Below are 26,299 nucleotides of genomic sequence, written 5' to 3'. Positions count from 1 at the left end.
GGGAGGCCTGCGCATGCCCAGAGTGCTTCCTCACCAAACCCACCCCGGAGCCAGGAGCTGGGCTAACAACATCTCCTCCAAATACTTCTAATGGGGCAATTGGTAAACTGAGGCCAGAGAGGCAGGAACTGGCCTGAGGCCACGACGTGGGCCGAGTCCAGAGGAGCTAGGAAGATTCCACCTCCTAGGTCAGGGATCAACCGTCCGGGGGAGGGGTTTACTTTGGGAATGAGAACCTCTAAGATCCTGGAGCTGCCAGCCCCTTCCCATCTGGGGTCGTTTCCTCTGGGTATTGCCATGCAAACGCAGATGCTGGAGCACGCACGCACGCACACACGCACACGCACACACACACTCTCTCTCACTACACTCACACACACACTCACCACACTCACACTCTCTCTCACTGCCCTGTTAGGGATCAGAGGGGAGTGAACACTAGGGAGGGGACAAGAGAAAAAGAAGACAGCAATTGTGGTTTTGAGACAGCTCTGCCACGGGGGCAGGGGCTTCCAGTCTCTTGACAACAGGCCTGGGCTTATAGCGTGATGAAGGGAGAGATGCCAGAATGATGGCAGGGGGTCCTGGAGGTGCCCAGAGGTTTTTCTTGCATCCTAGAGACTGCACCCCGCCCAGCCCACTTGTCTACAGATGCTGGAGGCAGCAACACGTTCTGCTGCGTACCAGGGTCTGAGGCTCTGGCCTCAGCAAAGCCTGTCCTGAAAGCCTTTTTCAAAGCTGTAGACCTTGGCTCCGTCTGCACCCCGGATGCCTCAGGGTGTTGGCCCGGAGGCACCCAGAGGTGACACAGGGAGGACCAGGGCAGGCCACCACTCTGATCCCTCCTGGGCAGTCCTGTGTCCCCTGCCCCCACCATGTGCATGCGTGGAAGGGAAGGGGAGAAGGGGCTTATGTCAGAGCAGGAGCAGGCTGATGAAGAGTCAGAAGGCTGGTGGGCTGGTCATATTCACTTCCCAAGTCAATGCTGGTGTGATGTCTGGGGAGACTTCCTGTTCAGAAGCCACCCAGGAATCTACCCAGGGTTCCACCAAGGGCTTTGCCTCTTGAGTGGCCATCGTCCCAACCCAAGGAGTCCGGGCACCTCCCTTCCTCCCCTCCCACCATCCGGCCCCTGGCTTGGCCAGGCGCCGAGTCAGTTTTCACGTCTTTGTAAGATTCTTCAAGCCAATTCCTTTATTGGAAATGAATTTCAGGACAGAAATGTGAGTGTTTTTGCACTGCTTGTTTTTTCGAACTGTCCCTCTATGTCTGAAGATTAGCCCCGTGTGAAAAATGGATCCACCCTGAACCTGGATGAGCCCCTCAGGGAGAGGGTGGTCACAGCAGACCCCTTGGAGAAGCCGCTGAAGCGCCTGGTGCCCGCTTTCCAGGCCAGCGACCTCTCCTATGTCACCAGCTTCCTGTGCGCCTACCGAGCCTTCACCCCCGCCCAGCAGGTCCTGGAGCTGCTGTTCAAGAGGTGAGCGCCCCACCCCTCCCTGGCACAGCGGCTCCCTGCCCACCTACCTGCTGTGTGTCTCGGGAATGTCACTTTACTTCTCTGAGCCTGAGTCTGTTCACATGAAAGCTGGGCTACCAAGAGGCCCGACCTCATACGGTTGTCAGGACCATCAGATAAGTGTGGATCATGCAGCCCCGTGCCCGGCCTTGTGAAAAGGGCTGCTGAGGGATGGAATGGTTTACACTAAGATTTTCTTCCCTGCTCCCCACCCCCCATGAAGAAGCTCTCTGCTTCCAGCCCTAGGGCAGAGACATTTTCCAATTTGTAAAGGAAGCTCAAGATCCTATCTTGGGGTCCCCTCCTGGGATTAGCCAGAGCAGGGATCACTGGGGGCTGGAAGAGAGCCCCAGGCCACTCAGGTGTCTGTAAGGTGCTGGTTGGGGTTCATTCATTCAGCAAATCCGTATGCAGCACCGGCTGTGTGCAGCGCAGCCAGGCCGGAGCAATGAACAGAGCAGCCGCGGCCCTGCCTGCCCTCCTGCAGTTCCCTTTGGTTGGGGGGAGGTCAGAGTGGGGGTGGGGGGGCCAAGAGTGGGGTGGGGGGCCCAGAGTGGGGCTGGGGGGTGGACAGGAGTGAGTCAGTCTCCCCAAGAAGGGAGAGGTGGTCACCGTGGACAGAGGGCTTGCTCCAGCTGAGACTGCCCGCCCCTCACTGCTGACCAGGCCTTGGCGTCCAGATGGGCAGGGGGAGCCCAGAAGCCTGGCCCCCAGGGGGTGCTAGGGAAGGGCCGAGAGGAAGGAAAGGCCAGGCCCTGACTCTGCTGCCCGCCCGCCCACCCCCAGTGCTGTCTCCTCCATCCTGGGCACCTGGCTGAACCAGTACTCAGAGGACTTCTGTCAGCCCCCCGACTTCCCCTGCCTCAGGCAGCTGGTGGCCTACGTACAGCTCAACATGCCCGGCTCCTGGCCCAGCTAGAGCACGCGGACCTCGACGAGGCAGAGCCGGAGGGTGAGGAGGGTGGGGTGGGCGCTGGACTCAAGCGGGTGCCCCCACGGCAGAGCCAGAGGGTGAGGAGGTCAGGGTGGGCGCTGGACTCAGGGGGGCGCCCCCACGGCAGCTGTCGGACGGGGAGCAGAGACTGGCCTCAGACCACCTGTGTGGGGACTGCCGTCGGGGACAACGTCGTGTTGTGGGTTTGGGGGCTGAGGCTTCTCCAGAAACCTCTGGGATGTGGTCCTGTCTTTAGAAAGGCAGGCGTGTGGGTGGTCTCTGCTCCTCTGCAGCTCCAGCGTCAGCTCCATCCGGAATCAGAGGTGACAGGAGCCAGGTGCAGGGGCAGAAAGGTCAAGGCAGCCCCAGAGCCTGCGTCCGCCTTCAGCTCGAGCGCTCCCCCTACTGGCGGCTCCAGAGCGGCGCCGACACCAGCACAGGTTCCATTAGCAGCTCCGGAATGAGACGAGGAGGCCGCTCAGGTCCTCCCCGGGACCCGCCCCCGGGGCCAGCTCCCAGCCCACACCTTCCACCTGCTTCCCAAACAGGACTTTTCTTCCCCGCTCCCCCGTGATGGGGCTTTTTGTCTTCAGTTCAGTTCAGTGGCTCAGTCGTGTCCGACTCTTTGCGACCCCGTGGACTGCAGCAGGCCAGGCCTCCCTGTCCATCACCAACTCCCGGAGTTTACCCAAACTCTTGTTCACTGAGTCGGTGATGCCATCCAAGCATCTCATCCTCTGTCGTCCTCTTCTCCTCCCGCCTTCAATCTTTCCCAGCATCAGGGTCTTTTCCAGTGAGTCAGCTCTTCGCATCTTTTTGTCTTGGGGCTTCTTTTTTTTCCTCTCTACACTCTTATATTAGATGATTTAGAATATTCAAATATAATAGTATTTCAGCCGTCATCATTTTGAGTCGTACAGTTCATGAGCATTAAGTACCTTCACAATGCTGTATGGCCGCCACTGCTCTCTCGGTGGAGAACATCTCACCCCCCGAAAGGGAGCCCTGTGCCCAAAGCGCTCACTCTCCTTTCCTCCTTCCTCCAGCCCCTGGCCACACCTAATCTGTTTCTTTACCTATTCTAGATATTTCCTATCAATGGAATCATATAGTAAATGTCTTTTTGTGTCTTCCTGCATCTTTGAAGAAAGACTAATTTTTGGTTTATGTCGTTATTTGAAAAAAAAAAAAAGCACATTTGATTTGCAAGGGAAATCCCAGATGGATTAAAGCACTGTTAGTAAATTTGTGCATAACTTCAGGGTAGAGATCCCTGTACTGAGTGTGACACCAGAGTTAGAAGTCATAAGGAAAACGGCTGACTGTTCCTATGGCAAAAACAAACCAAAAAAAAAAAATGCAGAAAGTGGAAAGATAAATCACAAACTGGAACGGCATTCCTCATATCTGTGCTATCTGCTTAGTCGCTCAGGCATGTCCAACTCTTTGTGACCTTGTGGACTGTAGCTCACCAGGCTCCTCTGTCCACGGGATTCTCCAGGCAAGAAGAGTGGAGTGAGTTGCCATGCCCTCCTCCAGGGGCATCTTCCCAGCCCAGGGATCCAACCCAGGGCTCCCGCATTTCGGGTGGATTCTTTACCATCTGAGCCACCAGGGAAGCCCCCCACGTCCCAGGGAAATGCTTAACACCTCTGTGGTCCTGAAAACTCTGCCAAGTCAATGTTTTTAAAGGAGATAACAAACACATGGGACTCCAACAAGAGGCGACACACACGGTCAGTATGCGTCAGAGATGAGCAGCCTCCCCAGTAAGGACACGAGAGCGTAAACGTGGAGACGGCGGCGTCACCATCACACTGGGTGACAACCCGCCCTGGGGACAGTGTGAGGCCCAGCAGACCCCCTGGAGGGCGGTGTGGAAGGACACTCCTCTCTGGGAGAACCGTGTGTGGGACCCCAAAGCTCCAGAGGCGCATCCCTTTACCTGCAGAGCGACTCCTAGGACCTCACCCACAGGGACCCTCGCGTGGTGTGTGTGCCCACATGCACACGTGTGCCTGTGCACTTGGGGGTGTCAGGTGGGGAGGATCCCAAGGGCGTGTACCTGAAGAGCGACTCCTAGGACCTCACCCACAGGAACCCTTGCTTAGTTTTTCACGGATGCGTTGTCGAGAGTCTCCATCAATGCGCTGGTTGAAATAGCAGGGGACCAGAAACACTCGTGTCTGCGGAGACGGGATGGGATCCACCAGGCGTGGTCCGCATGGACCAGTGAATGCCCTGTAGCTGCTAAAGTGGGTGCTGGCAGGGACACCCCAGGGTGGTCTTACCTGAGACTCACGTGGCCCAACCCTCTGCATCCAGGATCCCGGCTATAAGACCACACGGATGTGATGTCAACAGGAGACACAAACAGAGGTGAATGAATCTGTATGTGAGAGGCAGAGCTAGCAGGAGAGAGGCAGCTGAGAGGTGTGCGTCACACCGCTCACCAGGGTCACCACTGAGCGTGATCACTGTCTTCTCCTTGACGTTTCTGTGTTTTATAATGTGTATATTTAATGATTCTAAAAAGATTAAAAACCATTCTAAAGTTATTCCTCTCTCACTCCTCTGTGGAATAACATTATTCAGTGCTTTTTCCGTTTGTTTTTGGAGAGCATAATACAGTTGGGATCACAGTGGGACCGAGATTCACGACTAAGGAATTCTAGTGTCATGGTCTTCTGTGGTGTTGGTTGCCAATTCTCTGTCATTTCTGATTTTATTGATTCGAGCCCCCTCTCTTTTTCTTGGGTGTAGCTAATGTTCATTTTGTTTAACTTTTGTTAAACGAATTTAAAGAACCAGATCTTCGTTTCGCTGATCTTTTCTGTTGGGTTTTTATTTTCATTTCGTTTATTTTTCACTCTGGTCTTTGTTTTCTTCCTTCTGCAGACTTCGGGCTTCGTTCGTTCTTCCCTTTCTCATTCCTTGACATGCAGTGTTTATTTGAGGCTTCTCCTGTCTCCTGATGCGGGCCTTTATCACAGGAGCTTCCCTCTTTAGGAACTGCTTTTGCTGCAGCCCTACTTTTTATTTCTAAAGCTGTTTTATTAAGAGGACAATAAATGTTTATTACAGTGAAATAGAGAATTATAAAGAGATTAAGAATCAAGGAAACCAAGTCCTTCTGCCTTGGGTATCTGGTTCAAGCCCTTTCTGTTTGTGTGGGTGGTGGGGGTCCCCTGAGAGTGTCACCCATAGCAGGAATTCTGGGGCGTGTGCTCTTCCAGAATCTGACTCCCCCAGGGCTGAACACTGGTCCATCAATCCTCTCGCCTTTCTGTCCCCCGTGGCCCAGATCAGAATTTCTGGGGAGCCCCCTGCTTTGGGACCTGACGCCATTCCAATTTTTCACTTCCATTGTCCTGTGGAAAGGAACATCCTCGCCCATAAATTTTTATTTACCCCGGATCTGCAGAAGCGGAGTCTCTTTTTCCTAATGTAAAGGGATTTCAGGTGTCGGCTGCAGTTTTCCATGTCGGCGGTGTCAACTTTGATCCCTGTCTAGGAAACCGGGGGTACAGACTCTCAGGGGTGCAGACTCTCGGGGCTGAGACCTTAGGGAGGCAGGAGGGGGAGGAGCTAGGAATGGAGATGGAGGAGGGCACCAACCACACCTGCCCCAGCCTGTTCTAGGCTCCACCCTGCCCTTCTCTCATTCTCTGCTCCCTGCCCTGACCCCCTTCCAGTCCCAGCACCTCCCCAGGCCCCCAAGCAAGCCTCGCCCCCAACACACCCCTGCCCCACCCCCAGGCTCCGGCCCCATCCGTCTGTGAACTCCTTGGATCTACACCGCCAGAAAGACTCTGACCACCCAGTGCCCTTGGAAAGGGAAATGCTGCCTACCAAGTGCACAGAGAGACGGGTGGGTGGGGCACACTCCAGGGAGCTTGGGGCAGCAGGTTTGGTGGTTTGGAAAGGAAAGGAGGAAGGGAGGCTCACCATCCCTCCCTGCCTCCCACCTCTGGCCCCCAACACAGGTAGGGTAGAATTGTGCCATAAGCTGATGGAGAAACTGAAGTTGAAAGAGACTCGCCCCCTCTGTGCCCTACGGAGTGGCAGAGCCAGGATTTGAACCCAGTGCCTGTCAGACCCCGCAGGGCCCACCTGACATTAATGCTGCATCCAGATGCTACAGGAGGGACCCCTGGGCTCTGACATTCCCTGAGCCATTGGTCCCGGTGCCAAGAGAGGAACCTCGTCCTCTGGTGGGGATAGGCTGGTCCAGGTACTGGGAGAGCCCACAGTGCCCAGGGCTGGTGGCCATTCCCCAGCCGTCATTCCCAGCCCCAGACAAAGAGATTAGCTTTGCCTCACACCCCTCTAGTTCAGAAAGGGCTGAGGCTGGGAGGGTGCGGCCCCCAGGGAAGCCAGGACTCCAGAGCTCCAAGAGGCCACAGCCTGGGACAGTGGCTAGTGAAGAGCACAGGGTCCAAAGCCAGGGAGGCAGGGATCCTAGATCCAGCTCAGCCTCGTTCTAGCTGGTGACCTCAGACAAAACTCTGAGACTCAGTTTTCCCATCTGTGAAATGGCCTGCCTGATGGGTTATTGGGAGAATTACTCGAAAAATGACATGTGGATCTCTTGCCCAAAGCCTAGAATGTGTTCAGAGACCCTGCCAGGCTCAGAGTGGTCCTGCAGGGCCCAGGGTCCATGATGTCCCTCCTCAGGGGCACCTCCTGCAGTCCTGCCCCCAGGAATAGGCAGCATTATGTGAAGAAGGTCCAGGAGGTCAGCACAGCACAGGTGAAGGAGTTTCAGTGCTGGAAGGACAGCTGGAAAGTCTCCATTCTCCTGACTCCCAGAACCAGCAAAGAATAAATCTAGAATTAACTGCATATTTGTGACACATTTTTTCTAACCAATAAGAGCATTTCAACAAACATCTTTCAGGTCCCCCTAATTTTCCAAAGGGCCCTTTGATCCTCTGATTCTGAAATCTTTCTGTTTGGGAACCTCCATTCCATCTTTGTTCCTGTCTCTTCCACTTCTCAGGGCCTACCCATCACCCAAATTCCTTCCTTGGCCTTGTGTTTCTTTGGCCGGGTTTGGTTTCCACTCTGTGGCCACCTGGCACGGTTCTCTGCCTCGGTTTGCATTTTCACGGCCTGCGTCCCCTCGGGGGCCTCGGTGATGCGGGCCTTTTGTCCCTTTCTTATAGGTGAGGAAGCCCACCTGTCCACTGCTCAAAGTGTGGAGCTGCGGCAGAGCAACTGGGACTTGGGGGCAAGTCGTTTGCTTGCAAGTGAACCCAGGAAGCCTGGGGGTGGACTGGGGTAGGGGGCCTGGAGGAGGGAGCCCTGTGGTGGGCATCAGTTCAGTCTAGTTGAGCAATCAGGTCCCAAAGGGACTGGCTCTGTCCCCCACAGATGGAGGGTTATCCCCAGGATATTAACACTCCTCACTGCAGGCTGGCACTGATTTGCAGGACGCTCCCCGAGGCTGAGAGGAAGGACACAGGTGTTCCAGGCAGACGCTGTCGGCCTCTCGGGGACCGGTTCCCCAGCTACAGGTGCGTTCAGGTGGACTGCGTGAGCACAACAGCAGCATCTCCACCCCAGGTTTCCCAAATCCAAGCCCTCTAGCCTGTGCAGCAGGTCGCCGCACCCTCCTCTGTTCTCAACCTGTTAAGTCCCGTTGTTGGGCCTGCTGCGGCCTGCCGCCTGCTCGGCTTGCTGATCTCATTCTGTCCAGCCTGGGAGCGGGCACCACCCCCGTGTGTAAACAAGGCTGCAAGGAGACCAAAGCTCAGGGAGGCAAGGGACAGCTCCAAAGTCACTCTGGGAGCGTGAGGATGGACGCCGCCCTGGTCCAGCCCCGCTCCCGCCGCCCCTGCCATGCAGACACACCGGGCACTTTGACAGCTGGGAACCCCAGCACAGTGTCTGCCTCCCCTCTGTCACACGGGGTCCTCCAGACACCTCCCCGCTCCTGCCAGGCCCTGAAGATCACATACAGGAGGCCATGGCTGAAGATCTGATCAGCCTAGTAGGACCCCAGCCTCCACAGGGGAAGAGGGCTTGCCCAAGAGCTGCTGGGGCCAGGCTGTGAAGTGATCCTAGAGCCTGCCTGGCTCCGAGAAGCTGGCTGGGTGAGATCACTGCCTGACGAGGCCCCGGGACAAAGGTTCATTGATCCTCTAGCTGCATTCACATGGGCCCGGAGCTTGAGGGCAGACCTCCATCATCTGTACAAGAGCCTCTGAGCTGGGCACCACGGTGCCCCTTTGTTCTAAGTGGACAATGAGACGCTAAATCCCTCCCTGGCCTGTGAGTAGGAGCCCTGGGGTTAAAGCAGCCCTTGGGGCTTCCAGGGGGCACTAGTGGTAAAGAACTTACCTGTCAATGCAAGAGACATAAGAGACGCAGGTTCAGTGTGGTTCGGGACGATCCCCTGGAGAAGAGCATGGCAACCCGCTCCAGTATTCCTGCCTGGAGAATCCCAGGGACTGCCTGCCTGGCGGGCTACAGTCCATGGAGTCACCCAGAGTCACCCACAAATGAGGTGACTTGGCGTGCAGAGCAGGCGTGCATCCTCTGCTCCAAAGACACAAGCTTGCCCTCCCGTGCGTCTCCTTCCCCCTGGCCGGCTTGGCCTCCACCTGGGGGACACCCGAGCAGGGCTGTCAGAACCCCAGGACCTGGAATACCTCAGTGGCCTGCTCCCTAGCCCAGCCCCACCTGGGGCACACTTCACATCTGAAACAGTACACACACACACACGGTCCACGAAACACTGGCTCTTCCTCGAAGAGCTGCCCTCTGATGCTTTCTTAAGATTTTTTTCTTAATATGGACCGGTTTTAAAGTCTTTATTGAATTTTTTACAATATTGCTTTTGTTTTATGTTTTGACTTTTTGGCCACAAAGCACAAGGAATCTTTTTTTAAATATTTTATTTATTTGGCTGCACGGGGTCTCAGTTCCAGCATGTGGGATCTCAGCCCCTTGACCAAGGCTCAAAGCCATGTGTCTGCACTGAGCGGCAAAGTCTTAACCACTGGACCACCAGGGAAGTCCCTCTAACGGTTTCTATTTTACATGAAAGTCCCAGCTCTTCCAATTCGGCCACAGCCCCCGGAGCAGCGGTGAGGACTGTGGGTGCCTCTGAATGTTCCCACTGCCGTGATACCAGACCATCCTGCCCACCCCTGCGGTTCCCCTACAGAGATGAACAGTGATGTATATGAGCAATTTATATGTCTCGAGCCATTTCCTCTGGTTTCTAGAAGTAGATAAACCCAGTTGAAGGGGGGATGGGTCAGTTCAGTTTAGTCGCTCAGTCGTGTCCGACTCTTTGTGACACCATGAACTGCAGTATGCCAGGCTTTCCTGTCCATCACCAACTCCCGGAGCTTGCTCAAACTCATGTCTGTCGAGTCAGTGATATCATCCAACCTTCTCATCCTCTGTTGCCCCCTTCTCCTCCTGCCTTCAATCTTTCCCAGCATCAGTGTCTTTTCCAGTGAGTCAGTTCTTCGCATCAGGTGGCCAAAGCATTGGAGTTTCAGCTTCAGCATCAGTCCTTCCCATGAATATTCATTCACTCACTGGAAGGGTGAATATGAACATTGGAAGTGGGGAGAGGTGTCGGAGTCCTATTGCAGAGTCACCCACCAGAAGGAGAGTCCAGGACCTTTTATCTTCCCTCACCCTTTCACCCAGCTTCTTCCAGGCCAGCCCTGAGGCTGTCTTTGGGCTGGATTTATAGCAGCAGGGGGAAGGGGGAACAGGGAAAACAAAGAATGCTGGTTTGGCTGTTGATGGAATGCTGGCCTGCGTGCCAGGGCCCCAGGGCTGCATCTGCGCATCTGGCTCACCTCAATGACCAGGCAAAGACCAATGCCTGGAAGGCACACCCGAGAACTTTGAAAACCTCTGAGTGAGACAACCCAGTTGACTGGTCCCAGATCAGGTCCCAGCGAACCAGTTGTTTGCAGCTAAAAATGGAAGCACAATCTTTAAGTCAGTAGTCACCAGCTCCCTGGCCTGTGCCAGGCCCCTGCAGACTCTGGGGAAACAAGCCTGCCCTACAGGAACCTGTGACCCTCAAGGGAAAGCCCAGGGACCCAGGCAAAGGCACCCACAAAGGATGTTGTGCCCGGTGCCACACGGATCTGCATTTGCAACCTCAAACTGCATCATCGTGACCCTGACAAACCTATAGTTGCAGGGAAGAGAGTGGGGGCGAGAGAGGATGGTCACACACCAGGTCACATCTCAGTACCTGGGAGAGCCAAGTGGCAGTTCTTGGCTTCTTGAAGGAAAGAATTCAACAGCGAGCCATGGTAAAGTGAAACAAGGTTTATTCAAGGAAGAAACACACTTCATAGACCGAATGCGCATCATCTGGAGAGGCACGAGAGGAAGCAGGATGCAGAGTCATCAGTTTTTATAGGGGTGGGTGATTACACAGGCTAATGAGTGGGACATGAGTTTGAGCAAGCTCTGGGAGCTTGTGGCGGACGGGGAGACATGGCGTGCTGCAGTCCATGGGGAAGCAGTCTGACACTCCTGAGCGACTGAACTGAACTGAATGAGTGGGAGAAGTATTATAGCTGTTTTACGGAAGTGGTGGAGATTTTCAGAAATTGGGTCACCACCCACTTTTTGACATTTATGGTCACGCCTCCTCGGTTCAGCTCAGTCCAGTCATTCTGTCGTGTCTGACTCTTTGCAACCCCATGGACTGCAGCATGCCAGGCCTCCCTGTCCATCACCAACTCCCAGAGCTTACTCAAACTCATGTCCACTGGGTTGGTGATGCCATCCAACCATCTCATCCTCTGTCATCCCCTTCTCCTCCCGCCTTCAATCTTTCCCAGGATCAGGGTCATATTCAAGCCACTTGGGATATTATAATGAGCTGTATACTGAGACTCAAGATCAAGTGCGAGTTGAGTCTACCATCATGGACCTAATTGATTCTAACCAATTTAGGTCATGTCCTCAAACTATGTCATCCTTTTAAAGGTTGTGCCCTGTTCCCTTCCTGTCTCACTATAACCTCTCTGAGCCACAGTTGTTATTTGTCTCTGATGCTATTTCTCTGCATAGATATCCCATAACTTATGTTAGTTGCTCAGTCGTGTCTGACTCTTTGCAACCCCATGGACTGCAGCACACCAGGCTTCCCTGTCCATCACCAACTCCCAAAGCTTGTTCAAATTCATCTCCATTGAGTCGGTGATGCCATCCAACCATCTCATCCTCTGTCGTCCCCTTTTCCTTCCACCTTCAATCTTTCCCAGCATCAGGGTCTTTTCCAATGAGTCAGTTCCTAGAATCAGGTAGCCAAAGTTTTGGAGCTTCAGCTTCAGCATCAGTCCTCCTAATGAATATTCAAGACTGATTTCCTTTACGATTGACTGGTTTGATCTCCTTGCTGTCCAAGGGACTCTCAAGAGTCTTCTCCAGCACCCAGTTCAAAAGCAACAACTCTTCAGTGCTCAGCCTTCTTTATGGTCCAACTCTGACATCCATACATGACCACTGGAAAAACCATAGCTTTGACTATATGGACCTTTTTGGCAAAGTGATGTCTCTGCTTTTTAATACACTGTCTAGATTTGTCATAGCTTTTCTTCCAAGGAGCAAGCGTCTTTTAATTTCATGGCTGCAGTCACCATCCGCAGTCATTTTGGAGCCCAAGAAAATAAAGTCTGTCACTGTTTCAATTTTTTCCCATCTATTTGCCATGAAGTGATAGCACTGGATGCCATGATCTTCATTTTTTGAATATTGAATTTTAAGCCAGCTTTTTCACTCTCCTCTTTCATCCTTCTCAAGAGGCTCTTTAGTTCCTCTTCACTGTTTGCCATTAGAGTAGTATCATCTGCATATCTTGAGGCTGTTATTTCCCCCCCAAATCTTGATTCCAGCTCATGCTTCATCCAGCCCAGTATTTCTCATGATGTACTCTGCATATAAGTTAAATAAGCAGGGTGAATACACAGCCTAGACGTACTCCTTTCTCAGTTTTGAACCAGTCTGTTGTTCCATGTTCTAACTGTTGCTTCTTGACCTGCATACAGGTTTCTCAGGAGATAGATAAGGTAGTCTGGTATTCCCATCTCTTCAAGAATTTTTCACAGTCTGTTGTGATCCACACAGTCAAAGGCTTTAGCATAGTCAATGAAGCAGAAGTAGATGTTTTTCTGGAATTCCCTTGCTTTCTCTCTGATCCAGTGGATATTGGCAATTTGATCTCTGGTTCCTCTGCCTTTTCTAAATCCAGCTTGTACATCTGGAAATTCTCAGTTCACTTACTGCTAAAGCCTTCCTTGCAGGATTTTGAACATTACCTTGTTAGCTTGTGAAATGAGCGCAGTTGTATGGTAGTTTGAACATTTTTGGGGATTGGAATGAAAACTGTCCTTTTCTAGTCCCGTGGCCACTGCTGAGTTTTCCAAATTTGCTGGCATACTGAATGCAGCAGTTTAACAGCAGCATCTTTTAGGATCTGAACTAGCTCAATTGGAATTCCACATCACCTCCGCTAGCTCTGTCTGTCATAATGTTTCCAAAGGCAAACTTGACTTCACACTCCAGGATGTCTGGCTCTAAGTGAGTGACCACCATCATGGTTATCCAGGTCATTAAAACTTTTTTTGTATAGTTCTTCTGTGTATTCTTGCCACCTCTTTTTAATCCCTTCTGCTTCTGGTAGGTCCCTACAGTTTCTGTCATTCACCATGCCCATCCTTGCCTGAAATGTTCCTTTGGTATCTCCAATTTTCTTGAAGAGAGCTCTAGTCTTTCCCATTCTATTGTTTTCCTCTATTTCTTTGCACTGTTTACTTAAGAAGGCTTTCGTATCTCTCCTTGCTATTCTCTTGAACTCTACATTCAGTTGGGTGTACCTCTCTGTTTCTCCCTTGCCTTTCACTAGAAAAGACATACCCAACTGAATATAGAGGGGTACATTTCCTCCTTTTCTTCTTCTCTAAGTTATTTGTAAAGCCGCCTCAGACAAACCCCTTTGTCTTCTTGCATTTCTTTTTCTTTGCCATGGTTTTGGTCACCACCTCCTGCACAGTGTTAGAAACCTCTGTCCACAGTTGTTCAGGCACTCTGTCTACCAGATCTAATCCCTTGAATCTGTTCGTCACTGGCCCTTGTTAGGGCTCCCTTCTTTACAAACAGGGTGCCTTCCTTTCTGTCTCTCTGAATGCTCCCTCCCTGACCACCCCTCTGCCTTTGAGGTCCACTATCTCTGCCCTTGGCCTACCCTTGGAGATATCTAAGACAGTTCTCCTGGGGCTCCTGGACTCCCTAGGATGAACCAGGGTCAGTACAACCTCTGGAGGAAAGTACGGCTAATTCCGTTCAGAGAGGAGACAGAGGCTCCGAGAGATTCCGAGAGCTGCTCACGGTCTCCAGGCCGGCGTGCCAGGCTCAGGGCTCCTAAGCAAGAGTGATGATCCCAAGCCAGAAAGTAAGGGCGACGTCCTTCTGGTTTTCCCTTCCAGTGATTGTTTCAACGCTCTCCTAAAAACAATAAAGTTTTCTCCCCAAATCGGATCCCTGACTTCTCAAGCGCGCATCGCTCCCCCATCCCGGAGTTCCCTGACCCACGCTCCTCTCACCTAAGATGGGTCTTCCGCCTTGGAGGCGTGGCCCGCGTGGCCCACGTGGCCCGCAGAGTGTAGAGCCCAGGGGGACCTCTAGGGGGCGGGGGCTGCAGCTGGTGGGCGGGTCGAGGCCGGGTGGGATGAGCATCAGCCGGTGGGCGGGGCGAGAGGCTCCTTTCCCCGCCCCCCTCGAGCCCGCCCGGGCCCGCCCACCGGCTGCGTCCGGCCCCGCCCACCGCGCTGCCTGAGGCGCCCCGGCCAGACGCGTCCCTGATTTCCGGGCCCAGCTGCGCCCCTCCGTTAGTCCCCACCTCGGTCCGGCCTCAAGAGGTGAGTCTGCAGGCGGCAGGGACAGTCGCGCTCCGTCCGCCGCGCCACGGATCTGGCTGCGGCCCGCAGTGGCAGGCGGAAGTGGAGGCGCTCGCGTGCGGGCCCCGAGCTCCGGGGTGCAGGTCACCGGCTGGGGCGGCCGGAGTGCGGGCCGGGCTCTGCGTCGGCGGCGCGCCCCACGATCTAGCGGAGCCGACGCGTCAGGTGGAGCCTTTGGAGGAACTGGCTCCCCAAGCCCGGGTGGGGAAGCCGAGGTCCGCAGAGGGAGCGAGAGCTCCAGCGGGCTTGCCAGAGGCCACGGAGTGAGCGGGACCAAAGCCCCGAAGCTCCTGCCTGGGGACCTCACTCTGACCTCGGGCGGACGCAGGGGTGTCCCGCGCTCCCTGTGGCCCGGACTGGGCCTAGCGCTTTCACAGCCCTCCCCTCGTGTCCGGAGCGGCGCGTACTGCGTCTTGTCCCCCGCACCAACCCCTACTATAGCTGAGGAGGACCACCCCACCCCCGCCCCCACCACCAGGCTGTGATGGACCGCGGAGGAGAGTGCCTTGCCCAAGGTTGGCGCCGAGCCGGTGAGAGGTGAAACGTGCTCCCGGGAGAGCTCTGCCTCCCGGAGGAACGGAGGAACAGTCGGCTGCCACCCCTGGCCCCCACCCCCTGCCAGGGAGATCGCCGCCACCCATCTCTGCCCAGCAACCCCCTTCCCCAGGCCGCGTGTGCCCCCGCGGTGCCGGCTGCGGCTCCGGGCTGGATTTCCAGCGACCCGGCTGTTTCCCCCAGAATCCTTAAGGCTCCATGTCCTCTGGCCCTAGTCGCTAGGAAGGCCGGCTCATCATGGAAGGTTTCAGGAGGGAGACATGCGAGCCAAGGCAGTGGGGGCGGCTAGTCGCCTTTCCGGCCCAGTGCCTCTCCCAAGGCACAGCAGCAGGCTTTGGCTGAATCCTGAGCCTCTGTCCCCTGGAACTGCCAAATCTGGGCCTGGGGTCCAGCTGGACAGGACGACGCCTGGACTCCACATTCCCCTTGATGGTGGTGCCCAGGGGAGGGCAGAGCAGCGGTCAGTGTCCTGTGGATAAGGAGCATCCCTTTGCAGGTATTCCCCGACCCCGGAGACCTGGACTCTGAGCCTGACACCCTGAGAGAGGTGGGCCGATTCACCAAGACCCACTCGGTCTCTGCAGGTGCCCAGGCTCAGAGGCTGCCCCCAGCGATGCACTGCCTGAGACTGGCCCTGGGCCTGGGATTCTGCCTGCTGCTGGGCATCACCCTCTGCTCTCTGTGGTGAGCATGCCCCTTGCAGCCCTCTGTCCCCACCCCAGACTCCTCCCTCTCTCAGCATCTCAACCCCCAAACCTGGACCCCTTCCCAGGATTTCCAGGTCCCACCCTCTTCTCTAGGCACACCTGTCCCTCCCCACCAGCCCCAGTACGACTGACCCAGCCTGGCTTACGGGTTTTCCTTTGCACTGACCTCCCGGCCTCTACACCTAACTCTTGCCTCTGCCTGGACTATTCTTTTAGCTGTGTTAATGAGGAACTCCTGTCTATGCTCCAGAATTCACCCCGTGTGTCCTTTCCGCAAAGCTCTGGGGGTTCCCCCACACCACCAGTCCCTTGTGGGACTGGTGTCAAGAATATTCCTCCCCCAGGAATGAATGGCTGCATAGCTGTATAATGACTCACTGCAGAAGGCCAGGAGGCTTTGTCCTCTGAGGTCAGCCAGACCCAAGGACTAATAGGTGGAGGGTGGGGGAGGGGGGGAGGGGGGGGGCCCCAGGTGCGCCACTGGGGACCTGCATTTCCACTAACATGCACCAACGTGACTTCTCAGCCTCAGCTTAAAAATCAAGTCAACACATATATTTCCTTCCTAGGATGTATGTCGAGAACTGGCTGCTGGTCTCCTACATCCCCTATTATCTCCCCTGCCCAGAGATCTTGTAAGTATGGGGCAGGCAGACTTAGGGGCCCCCGGAATAGGGAAGATGGGAAGGCTTTTCAGGTCACTTTGTAGGTTCTTAGGTCCTAAACTCATGATTCTGAGCCACGAATGTGGAAGTTCCCTGTTTCCGTCTTCAGGTATCCTTGCAGTGCCCTCTCCACGGTGTGACTTTGAGCGTGTTGCATAGCTCAGAGCCTCACTTGCTGTATCTGTAAAATGGGAGGATAGGGTTTGGGGTGTGATGATGCCTGTAAATATCCTGGTGCTGCACCTGGTATATAGAAGGTGCTCAGGAAAGAATGATTTCAGGACTTGACCTTTTTGCTCAATGTTGTGCTCTCTGTGAATTCGAAGGACAAATGCACACGTGGCCAGTCTCCCTCAGATAACAGATCTGACATTTGGACAGTTCAGAGTGATAAAGATGATTTGGGACAGTCTCAATGTGGCATTTGGCCCCGTGGTCTTCTGGTTTTCATGACACCGAAAGGAAAGTTTAAAATCTGGATCATAGACGACTAATTAACAGTAAGGTGTGTTTCACTATTATAAACAGAATGTAGTAAATTAGGCAGGACAACAGAAAAGACAAAAGAAAACAAAAACCCTCTTGTGTCCAGGGGCATGAATCGCACTCTGATTCCATGGTCGGCTTGTTGATTGCTGCACTTTCTATTCAGATTGTTCTGAAAGCAGAAAGTACGCTTGCTGTTGGAAATAGCTGTGACCAGAATGTTTTTGCAGTTCTTATCGTATTTCCCCAGAATTGGCTGCATTTTTCAGCATCCGGTCACCGTCATTTTACTCCACCCAGGGGCTGGGCCCTAATTCTTAAACCATCTCCTTTTTCCACCAACAACTGTGGGGCATTTAGGTTGTTTCTGGTTTACCAGCTTCTAAGTTAGTTCGTAATGAGCAACTCTGGATATAAAGCGTTCTTCATCTTTTTTTTTTAATTAATTTATTTGCCTATGCTGGGTCTTAGTTGCAGCACGCAGGACCTCCCATCTTCGTCTCAGCATGCAGGATCTTTAGTTGTGGGTGGCACGTGTGATCTAGTTCCCTGACCAGGGACTGAATCCCAGGTCTCTGCTTTGGGAGCATGGAATATAAGCCACTGGGCCACCTGGGAAGTCCCAGCTTTTTCCATCTTAGAAATCCTTTTATTTGGTATGTTCCTGGGCCAAAGGATATGGCCAGGGTCTTCATCCATCTCATCAGGCTGCTCTCCAGGCTGCCTGCTTAGTCGCTTCAGCCATGTCCAACTCTTCATGACCCCATGGACTGCAGCCCGCCAGGCTCCTCTGCCCATGGGATTTCCCAGGCAAGAATACTGGAGTGGGTTGCCATTTCCTCCTCCAGGGGATCTTCCTGACCCTGAGTCAGAGTGATTCAGGCCAATAGGACATGAGGGGTTTTGTTTGGACCCAGGGATCCAACCTGCATCTCTTGCGTCTCCTGCGTTGGCAGGCGGGTTCTTTACCAAAACATGACCTGAAGCCCCTGGAAGCTCTCCAGGGGGACGCGGCAAACACAGATACACCTCCCCACCCTCCCCCACGGGGGACCGCGGCAAACACAGATACACCTCTCCACCCTGCCCCACGGGGGACCGCGGCAAACACAGATACACCTCCCCACCCTCCCCCACCCCAGCAGCTGCACTGCGCCTGGGCTGGGGCTGCAGGTATTCAGATCAGATCAGTCGCTCAGTCGTGTCCGACTCTTTGCGACCCCATGAATCCCAGCACGCCAGGCCTCCCTGTCCATCACCAACTCCCAGAGTTCACTGAGACTCACGTCCATCGAGTCAGTGACGCCATCCAGCCATATCATCCTCTGTCGTCCCCTTCTCCTCTTGCCCCCAGTCCCTCCCAGCATCAGAGTCTTTTCCAATGAGTCAACTCTTCGCATGAGGTGGCCAAAGTACTGGAGTTTCAGCTTCAGCATCATTCCCTCCAAAGAAATCCCAGGGCTGATCTCCTTCAGAATGGACTGGTTGGATCTCCTTGCAGTCCAAGGGACTCTCAAGAGTCTTCAACACCACAGTTCAAAAGCATCAATTCTTTGGCACTCAGCCTTCTTCACAGTCCAACTCTCACATCCATACATGACCACAGGGAAAACCACAGCCTTGACTAGACAAACCTTTGTTGGCAAAGTAATGTCTCTGCTTTTGAATATGCTATCTAGGTTGGTCATAACTTTTCTTCCAAGGAGTAAGCGTCTTTTAATTTCATGGCTGCAGTCACCATCTGCAGTGATTTTGGAGCCCAGAAAAATAAAGTCTGACACTGTTTCCACTGTTTCCCCATCTATTTCCCATGACATGATGGGACCAGATGCCATGATCTTCGTTTTCTGAATGTTGAGCTTTAAGCCAACTTTTTCACTCTCCTCTTATACTTTCATCAAGAGGCTCTTTAGTTCTTCTTCACTTTCTGCCATAAGGGTGGTGTCATCTGCATATCTGAGGTTATTGATATTTCTCCCGGCAATCTTGATTCCAGCTTGTGTTTCTTCCAGTCCAGCATTTCTCATGATGTACTCTGCATATAAGTTAAATAAGCAGGGTGACAATATACAGCCTTGACGTACTCCTTTTCCTATTTGGAACCAGTCTGTTGTTCCATGTCCAGTTCTAACTGTTGCTTCCTGACGTGCATACAAATTTCTCAAGAGGCAGGTCAGGTGGTCTGGTATTCCCATCTCTTTCAGAATTTTCCACAGTTTATTGTGATCCACACAGTCAAAGGCTTTGGCATAGTCAATAAAGCAGAAATAGATGCTTTTCTGGAACTCTCTTGCTTTTTCCATGATCCAGCGGATGTTGGCAATTTGATTTCTGGTTCCTCTGCCTTTTCTAAAACCAGCTTGAACATCAGGAAGTTCACGGATCACATATTGCTGAAGCCTGGCTTAGAGAATTTTGAGCATTACTTTACTAGCGTGTGAGATGAGTGCAATTGTGAGGTAGTTTGAGCATTCTTTGGCATTGCCTTTCTTTGGGATTGGAATGAAAACTGACCTTTTCCAGTCCTGTGGCCACTGCTGAGTTTTCCAAATTTGTTGGCATATTGAGTGCAGCACTTTCACAGCATCATCTTTCAGGATTTGGAATAGCTCAACTGGAATTCCATCACCTCCACTAGCTTTGTTCGTAGTGATGCTTTCTAAGGCCCACTTGACTTCACATTCCAGGATGTCTGGCTCTAGGTCAGTGATCACACCATCGTGATTATCTGGGTCGTGAAGATCTTTTTTGTACAGTTCTTCTGTGTATTCTTGCCATCTCTTCTTAATATCTTCTGCTTCTGTTAGGTCCATACCATTTCTGTCCTTTATCGAGCCCATCTTTGCATGAAATGTTGCTTTGGTATCTGCAAGTATTAGGTGTCATGAAAAACAAAAACTAAACACCTTGCTGATTTGAGAGACGGGAAATGCACTGTGGTTTGAATTTCACTCCTTTGACCACGGCCCTCATCGCCCCACGCCTCCCCATTTACTGAATTTCCTCTCTGGTGACCTGCCTGCTCCACCACCTCCCCGCTTGGCCTGTTGGTGGGTCCTCTATCACCACCTTTGGCTGAAAGTACTCGGTGCTTTTTTTTTTCTAATTATTTGCAGTTTTTTAAAAATTATTTGCAGTCTGAGTTTTTTAAACAGATTACAGTTGGAGGTTTTTTGTTAGTTTTAAATGGTCACACCTTCCTCTCTGTTCATTTGGATTTCTTCTTTCAATGTTATTACCTTCAGAGGTCTGGAAACATGAAGTTCCTGTTTTTATTTTGGCTCTGGCTCATCTGTGCTTTGGTGTTCTTATGTCTGACTCTTTAATGTGGCCAGAGCAGAGTGTGTCGGGGCTGGTGAGGCGAAGGGAGACACCGATGGCCGGGAAGTGTGGGACGAGGGCCCCTTTCCTCTTCTCACTTCTGACCAACTTCTCAGAGTCCTGTCACTTTCTGAGCAGGACCTGAAATGTGCTTGTTTGTATGGAACTGAGGCAGAGGGCCAAGTTGATGGATCAACTTTAAAAAATATATCTTCCAGAGTATAGGCTAATCACTATAGGACAAATACTGTAGGGTTTCATTTGTAAGAGATCTCTAGTATAGAGAAATGGGACTTCCTGGTGGTTCAATGGTTGAGACTTCATACTCCCAATGCAGGGGGCACAGGTTTGATTCCAAGTCGGGCCACATGGCGTGGCCAAAATGAATAGAGATCTTATTGAAAAAAAAAAAAAAAACAGAAGATTTTTTTTACAGAGATGGAAGTAAGCATAATAGTTACCAAGGGTTGGGAGAAGGGATGGAGAAGCAGTATCTCAGGGAGAGAGTTTCAATTTGGGGACGATGAACAAGCTCTAGAGATGGGTGGAGGTGATGTTTGCACAGCACCGTGAGTGTACCTAATGCCCCGGAACTCTATGCTTTCGAATGGTTAAGGTGGTAAATCTTCGTCTTGTATATCTTACCACACACACAAAGCGTAGCCGGAGGCACCAGCACAGCTCCGGGAAGCTGAAGCCAGCCCACCGTGGGTGATAGAGTGAAGAGACCCGGGTGAGCGGCAGGCACCCTCCTCAGGTGGTCCGAGCCTCACAGGCAGCCTCAGGCCTCTGCTGGAAGTGGCTCTGACCGGCTCCCTGGGTCAGAGGAGCAGGCCTTTCCCGTCTCCAGGCCTCACTTCCACCCTGCGGAGTGACTCTGTCATTGTCCCCACTTTAAGGGAGAGGGGACAAAACCCCAAAGAGTGCGATGTCCAGCCCTGGGTCTCTCCAGCCGGAGGCGCCTCACCTGCAGCCTCGTCTGTCTGAGCTCCTGGGCTAGAAAGAGGCAGAACTGGGCTCACTTTGCAGCTTCTCAAAGCTTCTCCACGGTGCCCAGGCTCTTCCAGAGCCGAAAAAGACTGTAGAGACAAATGGCACCAGGTTGAATCACCGCCCTGCCACACGGGACCCTGGATGGATGGCCTCTGTAGGAGCCCAGCCCCCAGAGAGCGGGCAGAGCCATGGAGGAGGGGCCAGGGAGCCTGGGGGAGGGGGCGCCTGGCCCATGGGGGTGTTTTGTCCCCGCTTCATCCATCCCTGCTGAGCATCTCTACTAACGACACTGATGGCCCTGTCTCGCCTCTCCCACCAGCAACATGAAGCTTCAGTACGAGGAGGAGCCGTCCCAGCCCGTGGCACAGTAAGCAGCCTGTCCTTTCGCCCTCTGTGGCCCCAGGGCAGGGGGCTGCCATCCCTTTAACCATTTGCCCTTCTTGGTTGCAGGTCACAGTACCCTCAGCCCAAGCTGCTGGAGCAAAAGTAGGTGTTGATTAGGGCCTGGGTGCAGGATGGAGAGATTCGAGGGGGTGGGGGTCGGGGGCAAAGCTCTGATTTAGAAGCTGGGGTGCTGCAGGGGTCAGCTGACCTTGGGGTCCGGGCACTCTGGGACCTGGGCTCCAGTCCAGCTTGGTCACCAGCTGTGTAATCTTGGGTAGGTGACCCAACTCCTCTGAGCTGCTTCTATACAGGTGGATGGTTAGTGATACCCACTCGACAGGGCAGAGGACCAGATGAAATGAGGTTGGCAAAATGCAGAGCAGCGATTCCTGAGAGCCCCAGTGGCTAGGACTCTGTGCTTTCACTGCCAAGGACCCTGACTCGCTCCCTGGTCAGGGAACTAAGATCCTGCAAGCCAGGCGACGCAGCCAAAAACAAACAAACAAACCAAAAAAACTGCAGAGCACTGTGCCTTCAGTGCTCGATCCATTATTAATTATGAGAATGCTAACCCCCATCTCCGAGGCCCTTAGCAGACCCCAGAAACGCCAGGCTCCTCTAGACACTGGACGTGCAGTAACTCCTGGTCCTCTTGCCCTCGCTGGGAAGGAGCTATTATCATCCCCACTTGAGGATACGGTGGCCCAGAGACAGGGATAAAGCCGCCCAGGGTCACACAGCGTGGGAGGCAGGACCCAGATGAGACGGAGGCTTTCCCCAGGGGAGGGTCTCAGCCCCCTCGGCCTCCTCTGCTGCCAGGCCCACAGAGCTACTGACACTCACACCCTGGCTGGCGCCCATCGTCTCCGAGGGAACCTTTAACGCCGAGCTTCTGCATCACATCTACCAGCCACTGAACCTGACCATCGGGCTTACGGCGTTTGCTGTGGGAAAGTGAGTAGGCGGCTGGGGGTGGGGGTGGGGTCTGGGGAGAGACAGGACCCTGCCCGGGCACCAGGGAGGCTGTGCCAGGTGGGAAGCGACAGAGCAGAGTGTGATGGTGGGAGAGGGCTTCCTGGAGGAAAGAGGCGGTCTGGGCCTGGCATGCAAGCGGGGAGGGGAGGCAGCCCAGTGAGGGAGCACCAGGAGCCTTTGTCAGGAGACACCTTGCCGCCTCATCCCGTCTGCTTCCCCTGAACCATCCAGGCAGGTGTAAAGGAATGGCAAGCCCCCAGAAATGGAGGGTCCATGCTCAGGCCACAGGCAGGTCAAGAGAGAGCTGGCCCTGCCCTGGGGACCCTCTCTCCTCCACCCCCGGGCCTGCCTGCTCTCTGGACGCCCCCTGTTTTCCCTCCTCCTCCCTTACCCCACCTGGCCTTTCCTTTCTGGGACTCCTGAGAGAGGGACCCCAATGGGGGGGGGGTCGATGACTAAAGGTAATGAATGGCCCACCTGGAGTCAGGGGGCTCCCTCTGCCCCAGCCCAGTCAGCACCCAGCACCACTCACTTCCCCTTGATGTGCAGCCACTTACCCGATTCTCAACTCCTTTTTTCTCTCTGAGCCTCAGTGTCCTTGTCTGTAAAGCGGGGAGTTTGTGAGGCCAGGAGGTAATCCCTTAGAACATTGCCTGGCACTTGTAAGTGCTCAGGAAAAGTCAGGGCATGCAGCCTGTGAATATCATCAAGATATCGTTCTTAGGACGGTCCCTAGAGGTTGGTACTGTGATCAGGGGAACTTGACAGACGAGGGGCAGACCAGAGTGACTTCTTGAGACAGGAAGCTGGGAGGGGGACCCCAGCCTAGCCCTGGGCCCCGCGGGGTGTGCCCACCCGGAGCGGGGACCAGGCAGTGGCCCTGCAGAGGCCGTGGTGCATGACGGGCTCCTCTCCAGCAGGTATACCCGGTTCGTCCAGCACTTCCTGGAGTCGGCCGAGCGGTTCTTCATGCAGGGGTACCGCGTGCACTACTACATCTTCACTCATGACCCCCAGGCCATTCCTCAGGTCCCACTGGGCCCTGGCCGCCGCCTCAGTGTCATCCCAGTCCCGGGGCCCTCCCAGTGGGAGGAGGCCTCCATGCGCCGGATGGAGGCCATCAGTGTGCACATCGCCAAGAGGGCGCACCGGGAGGTGGACTACCTCTTCTGCCTGGACGTGGACATGGCATTCCGGAACCCATGGGGCCCCGAGACCTTGGGGGACCTCGTGGCTGCCATCCACCCGGACTACTTCACCGTCCCCCGCCACCAGTTCCCCTATGAGCGCCGGCCTGTCTCCACCGCCTTCGTGGCGGATGGCGAGGGGGACTTCTACTATGGCAGGGCGGTCTTCGGGGGGCGGGTGGCCAGGGTGTATGAGTTCACCAGGGGCTGCCACATGGGCATCCTGGCAGACAAGGCCAACGGCATCATGGCAGCCTGCCAGGAGGAGAGCCACCTGAACCGCCGCTTCCTCTCGCACAAGCCCTCCAAGGTGCTGTCCCCCGAGTACCTCTGGGACGACAGGAAGCCCCAGCCCCCCAGCCTGAAGCTGATCCGCTTCTCTACCCTGAACAAGGACACTGCCCGGCTGCGGAGCTGACGGCAGAGGTGGGGCCGCCGTGGACGGGGGAACCCCAGCGAGCGCCCGGCTCACCAGAGCCTCTGGGCTCCAGGGCCTCACTCCTCAAGCCTTAGGTGGGACCAGCCCTGTGCCATCTAACCTCCGCCTCTGCTGGTGGAATCCAGTGGGAAGACGGGCCTGGAAGGCCTCTGTCCACTGTGAAGAGCAGTGTCCGTGTGGAGGAGAACGCAAAGATCACACTCTCCGAGGCCCAAGGAGGGGAGGCCAGAGGTGGAAGAAGACGGGGCCTCCACCAGCTCACGAGCCTTCGGGGCAGCCCCACCCAGCGCCCCAAATCACCTTTCTGCCACCCGCCCATTCGTTGCCTGCTGCCCTTGAAGTTGCACTCTCTAACACTCGTAGGAAAGGCATCCCCACCCCCCTTTTCTCTGGCTGCAGGGGTCCCCACTGTGTCCCCGCCAGCCTCCGGAGCCAGTTTTTCACTCAGGACCCAGAGGAGCCTTCTAGGCCCTCTGGTTTCAAGTCCCTGCCTCACTTGAGGTGGATGGTCCCCAGCACCAAGCACCTCTTCTGTAAGAGGGTTTGGGCAGCGTTTAATAAAAGTAGCGTGTGCTAGGCCCTAACCAGGCTTTCTTCACCTGCATTTCTGAGCATCCGGGCTGCCAGGCCCCTAGGGATACAGGCAGCCTGGATTGTAAGTACAGTCAGCTTGGGTGGGAGGGGGGGGTACAGTTTTCTAGAAAGCCTGGGCTGCTGCTGGCCGCTGCAACAGGCAGGATTTCATCGCAGTTCTCCTGGGAGATGGGTGAAGTGAAAACATCACGGGCTATGCAGCCCTCCTGAGTCAGGGGAAGCAGAGCCCCTGTCCCCCAGCTGGACGTCCTGTGGGCTCTTGGTCCCTAAGTGCGGAGCACGTGTGTCTGATGCATCTGCTATCAACCTCAGCCTGGGGGACTCCTGGCAGGCGCGGGGCACCAAGGCCAAGGCAGGCCTAGGATTAGAGGGGCTCAGAGCCCTGCAGCGGTCGCACCTGCCTGGTGGGACAGAAGCAGTGGGCGGGGGGTGGGGGGCCCAGTATGCACTCCCCTGGGGGCAGCAGCATCCTTGCCACATAAGGTAGAGGGCAGGGGGTATGGTCTTTGGCCAAGTCAGGAGGAGCAGGAACCTACCCACCTGGGCACCTTGGGCAAAGCTGGGGCCAGCCCGAAGCCTACTCGTCCTGCAGCCTGTGCTTGGATGGCAAGCCAGCTCAGTCTGCAAGAGCATGTGGGGAGATAGCCTGAGCCGGAGAGGATGAGTCAGAGAGGCCCTGGGGTGTTCCCCAGGCCGAGGGACAAGAGTGGATCCATGGCCCATGTGTCCCCACCTTCCCAGGGTGCCCAGCCCTGCCCTGGGGAGTGTATGAAGCTGGCGGTGTTGAACGGGCAGGCCCTGCCTTCACCGAGCTTCCGTGCTAGAGCAGGGAGAAGGCCCTTGACGTGGAGACCAGAGGAGGAGGAGTGGCCCTGTGCCTGGGCAGCGTCATAGGAGAGAAAGGAAACCTTGCTCACTCCAGCCCAGCTCTGGGTCCAGCTGATGGGCCTGTCTCAGCCTCAGCTCAAGCCCCCAGGCACTGTGGCTATCCCAGACCACATCCCAGGCATGGCCCTCAGACACAGTTGAGTGAATGACTACCCAACTCCTAGACCTAAAACAGGGTCCAGGCTACTTTCCCAGAGAGCTGAGGGCTTGGGGCCAGAGCTGCTCTGTGGGTGGGAAGAAGTATGGGGCCTGGCAGGAGTGGGAGGGGTGGCAAGAGACAGGCCTGACCCAGCAGAGAGAGGGGGAGTACCAGAAATAGAAATCAACAGAATCACAAATGCAAAATGTCTGCAGTGTCCCCTGCAATGGAGACCCCTGAAACGTAAGCTTCCTGTCCTCTCATGACCAACTAGCTCCTCCCCACACCTTACAGTCCAACATCACTGCTCTGCCACAGGGCCAGCACCAGCATACCTTTGCTCACGCTGCCTACTGGTCAGGCCTCCCTGTCCAATCACCTGGCCCAATTCCAGGAACATAGTCATGACACCTCCTCTAGGAAGCCTGCCTTGATTTGTTCCCCCTTCCTTCCAGAGTGGGTGCCTTTTGGTGTTCCCATAAATACTCATCCCTATGTCTTCAGTTACAATGTTCTGCCCATCTCCACCCCTTTCCCAGTTCATAAACCCCAAGAGGATACAGGT

The 26,299-nt window shown here is 54.5% G+C and overlaps 1 protein-coding gene across 11 annotated transcripts; it reads left to right on the top strand.

The window, feature by feature from the left end:
- On the top strand, positions 1-24,697 carry GBGT1 (globoside alpha-1,3-N-acetylgalactosaminyltransferase 1). 11 transcript variants are annotated; one of them, XM_059891552.1, is made up of 9 exons: positions 1-188; positions 1,458-1,480; positions 2,306-2,471; positions 15,453-15,640; positions 16,233-16,298; positions 21,448-21,495; positions 21,579-21,614; positions 22,332-22,466; positions 23,405-24,697. In XM_059891552.1, the coding sequence occupies exons 4-9, from the start codon at positions 15,570-15,572 to the stop codon at positions 24,090-24,092; spliced, it is 1,044 nt and encodes a 347-aa protein (XP_059747535.1). In that variant the 5' UTR covers positions 1-188; positions 1,458-1,480; positions 2,306-2,471; positions 15,453-15,569; the 3' UTR covers positions 24,093-24,697.
- The last annotated feature ends 1,602 nt before the right edge of the window (positions 24,698-26,299 follow it).

The sequence above is a fragment of the Bos taurus genome, chromosome 11, assembly GCF_002263795.3.
Source record: "Bos taurus isolate L1 Dominette 01449 registration number 42190680 breed Hereford chromosome 11, ARS-UCD2.0, whole genome shotgun sequence".
In the NCBI taxonomy this organism is placed as follows: Eukaryota; Metazoa; Chordata; class Mammalia; order Artiodactyla; family Bovidae; genus Bos; species Bos taurus.
The sequence above is the reverse complement of the archived record's forward strand: the minus strand, read 5'-3'. Positions and strand labels throughout refer to the sequence as shown.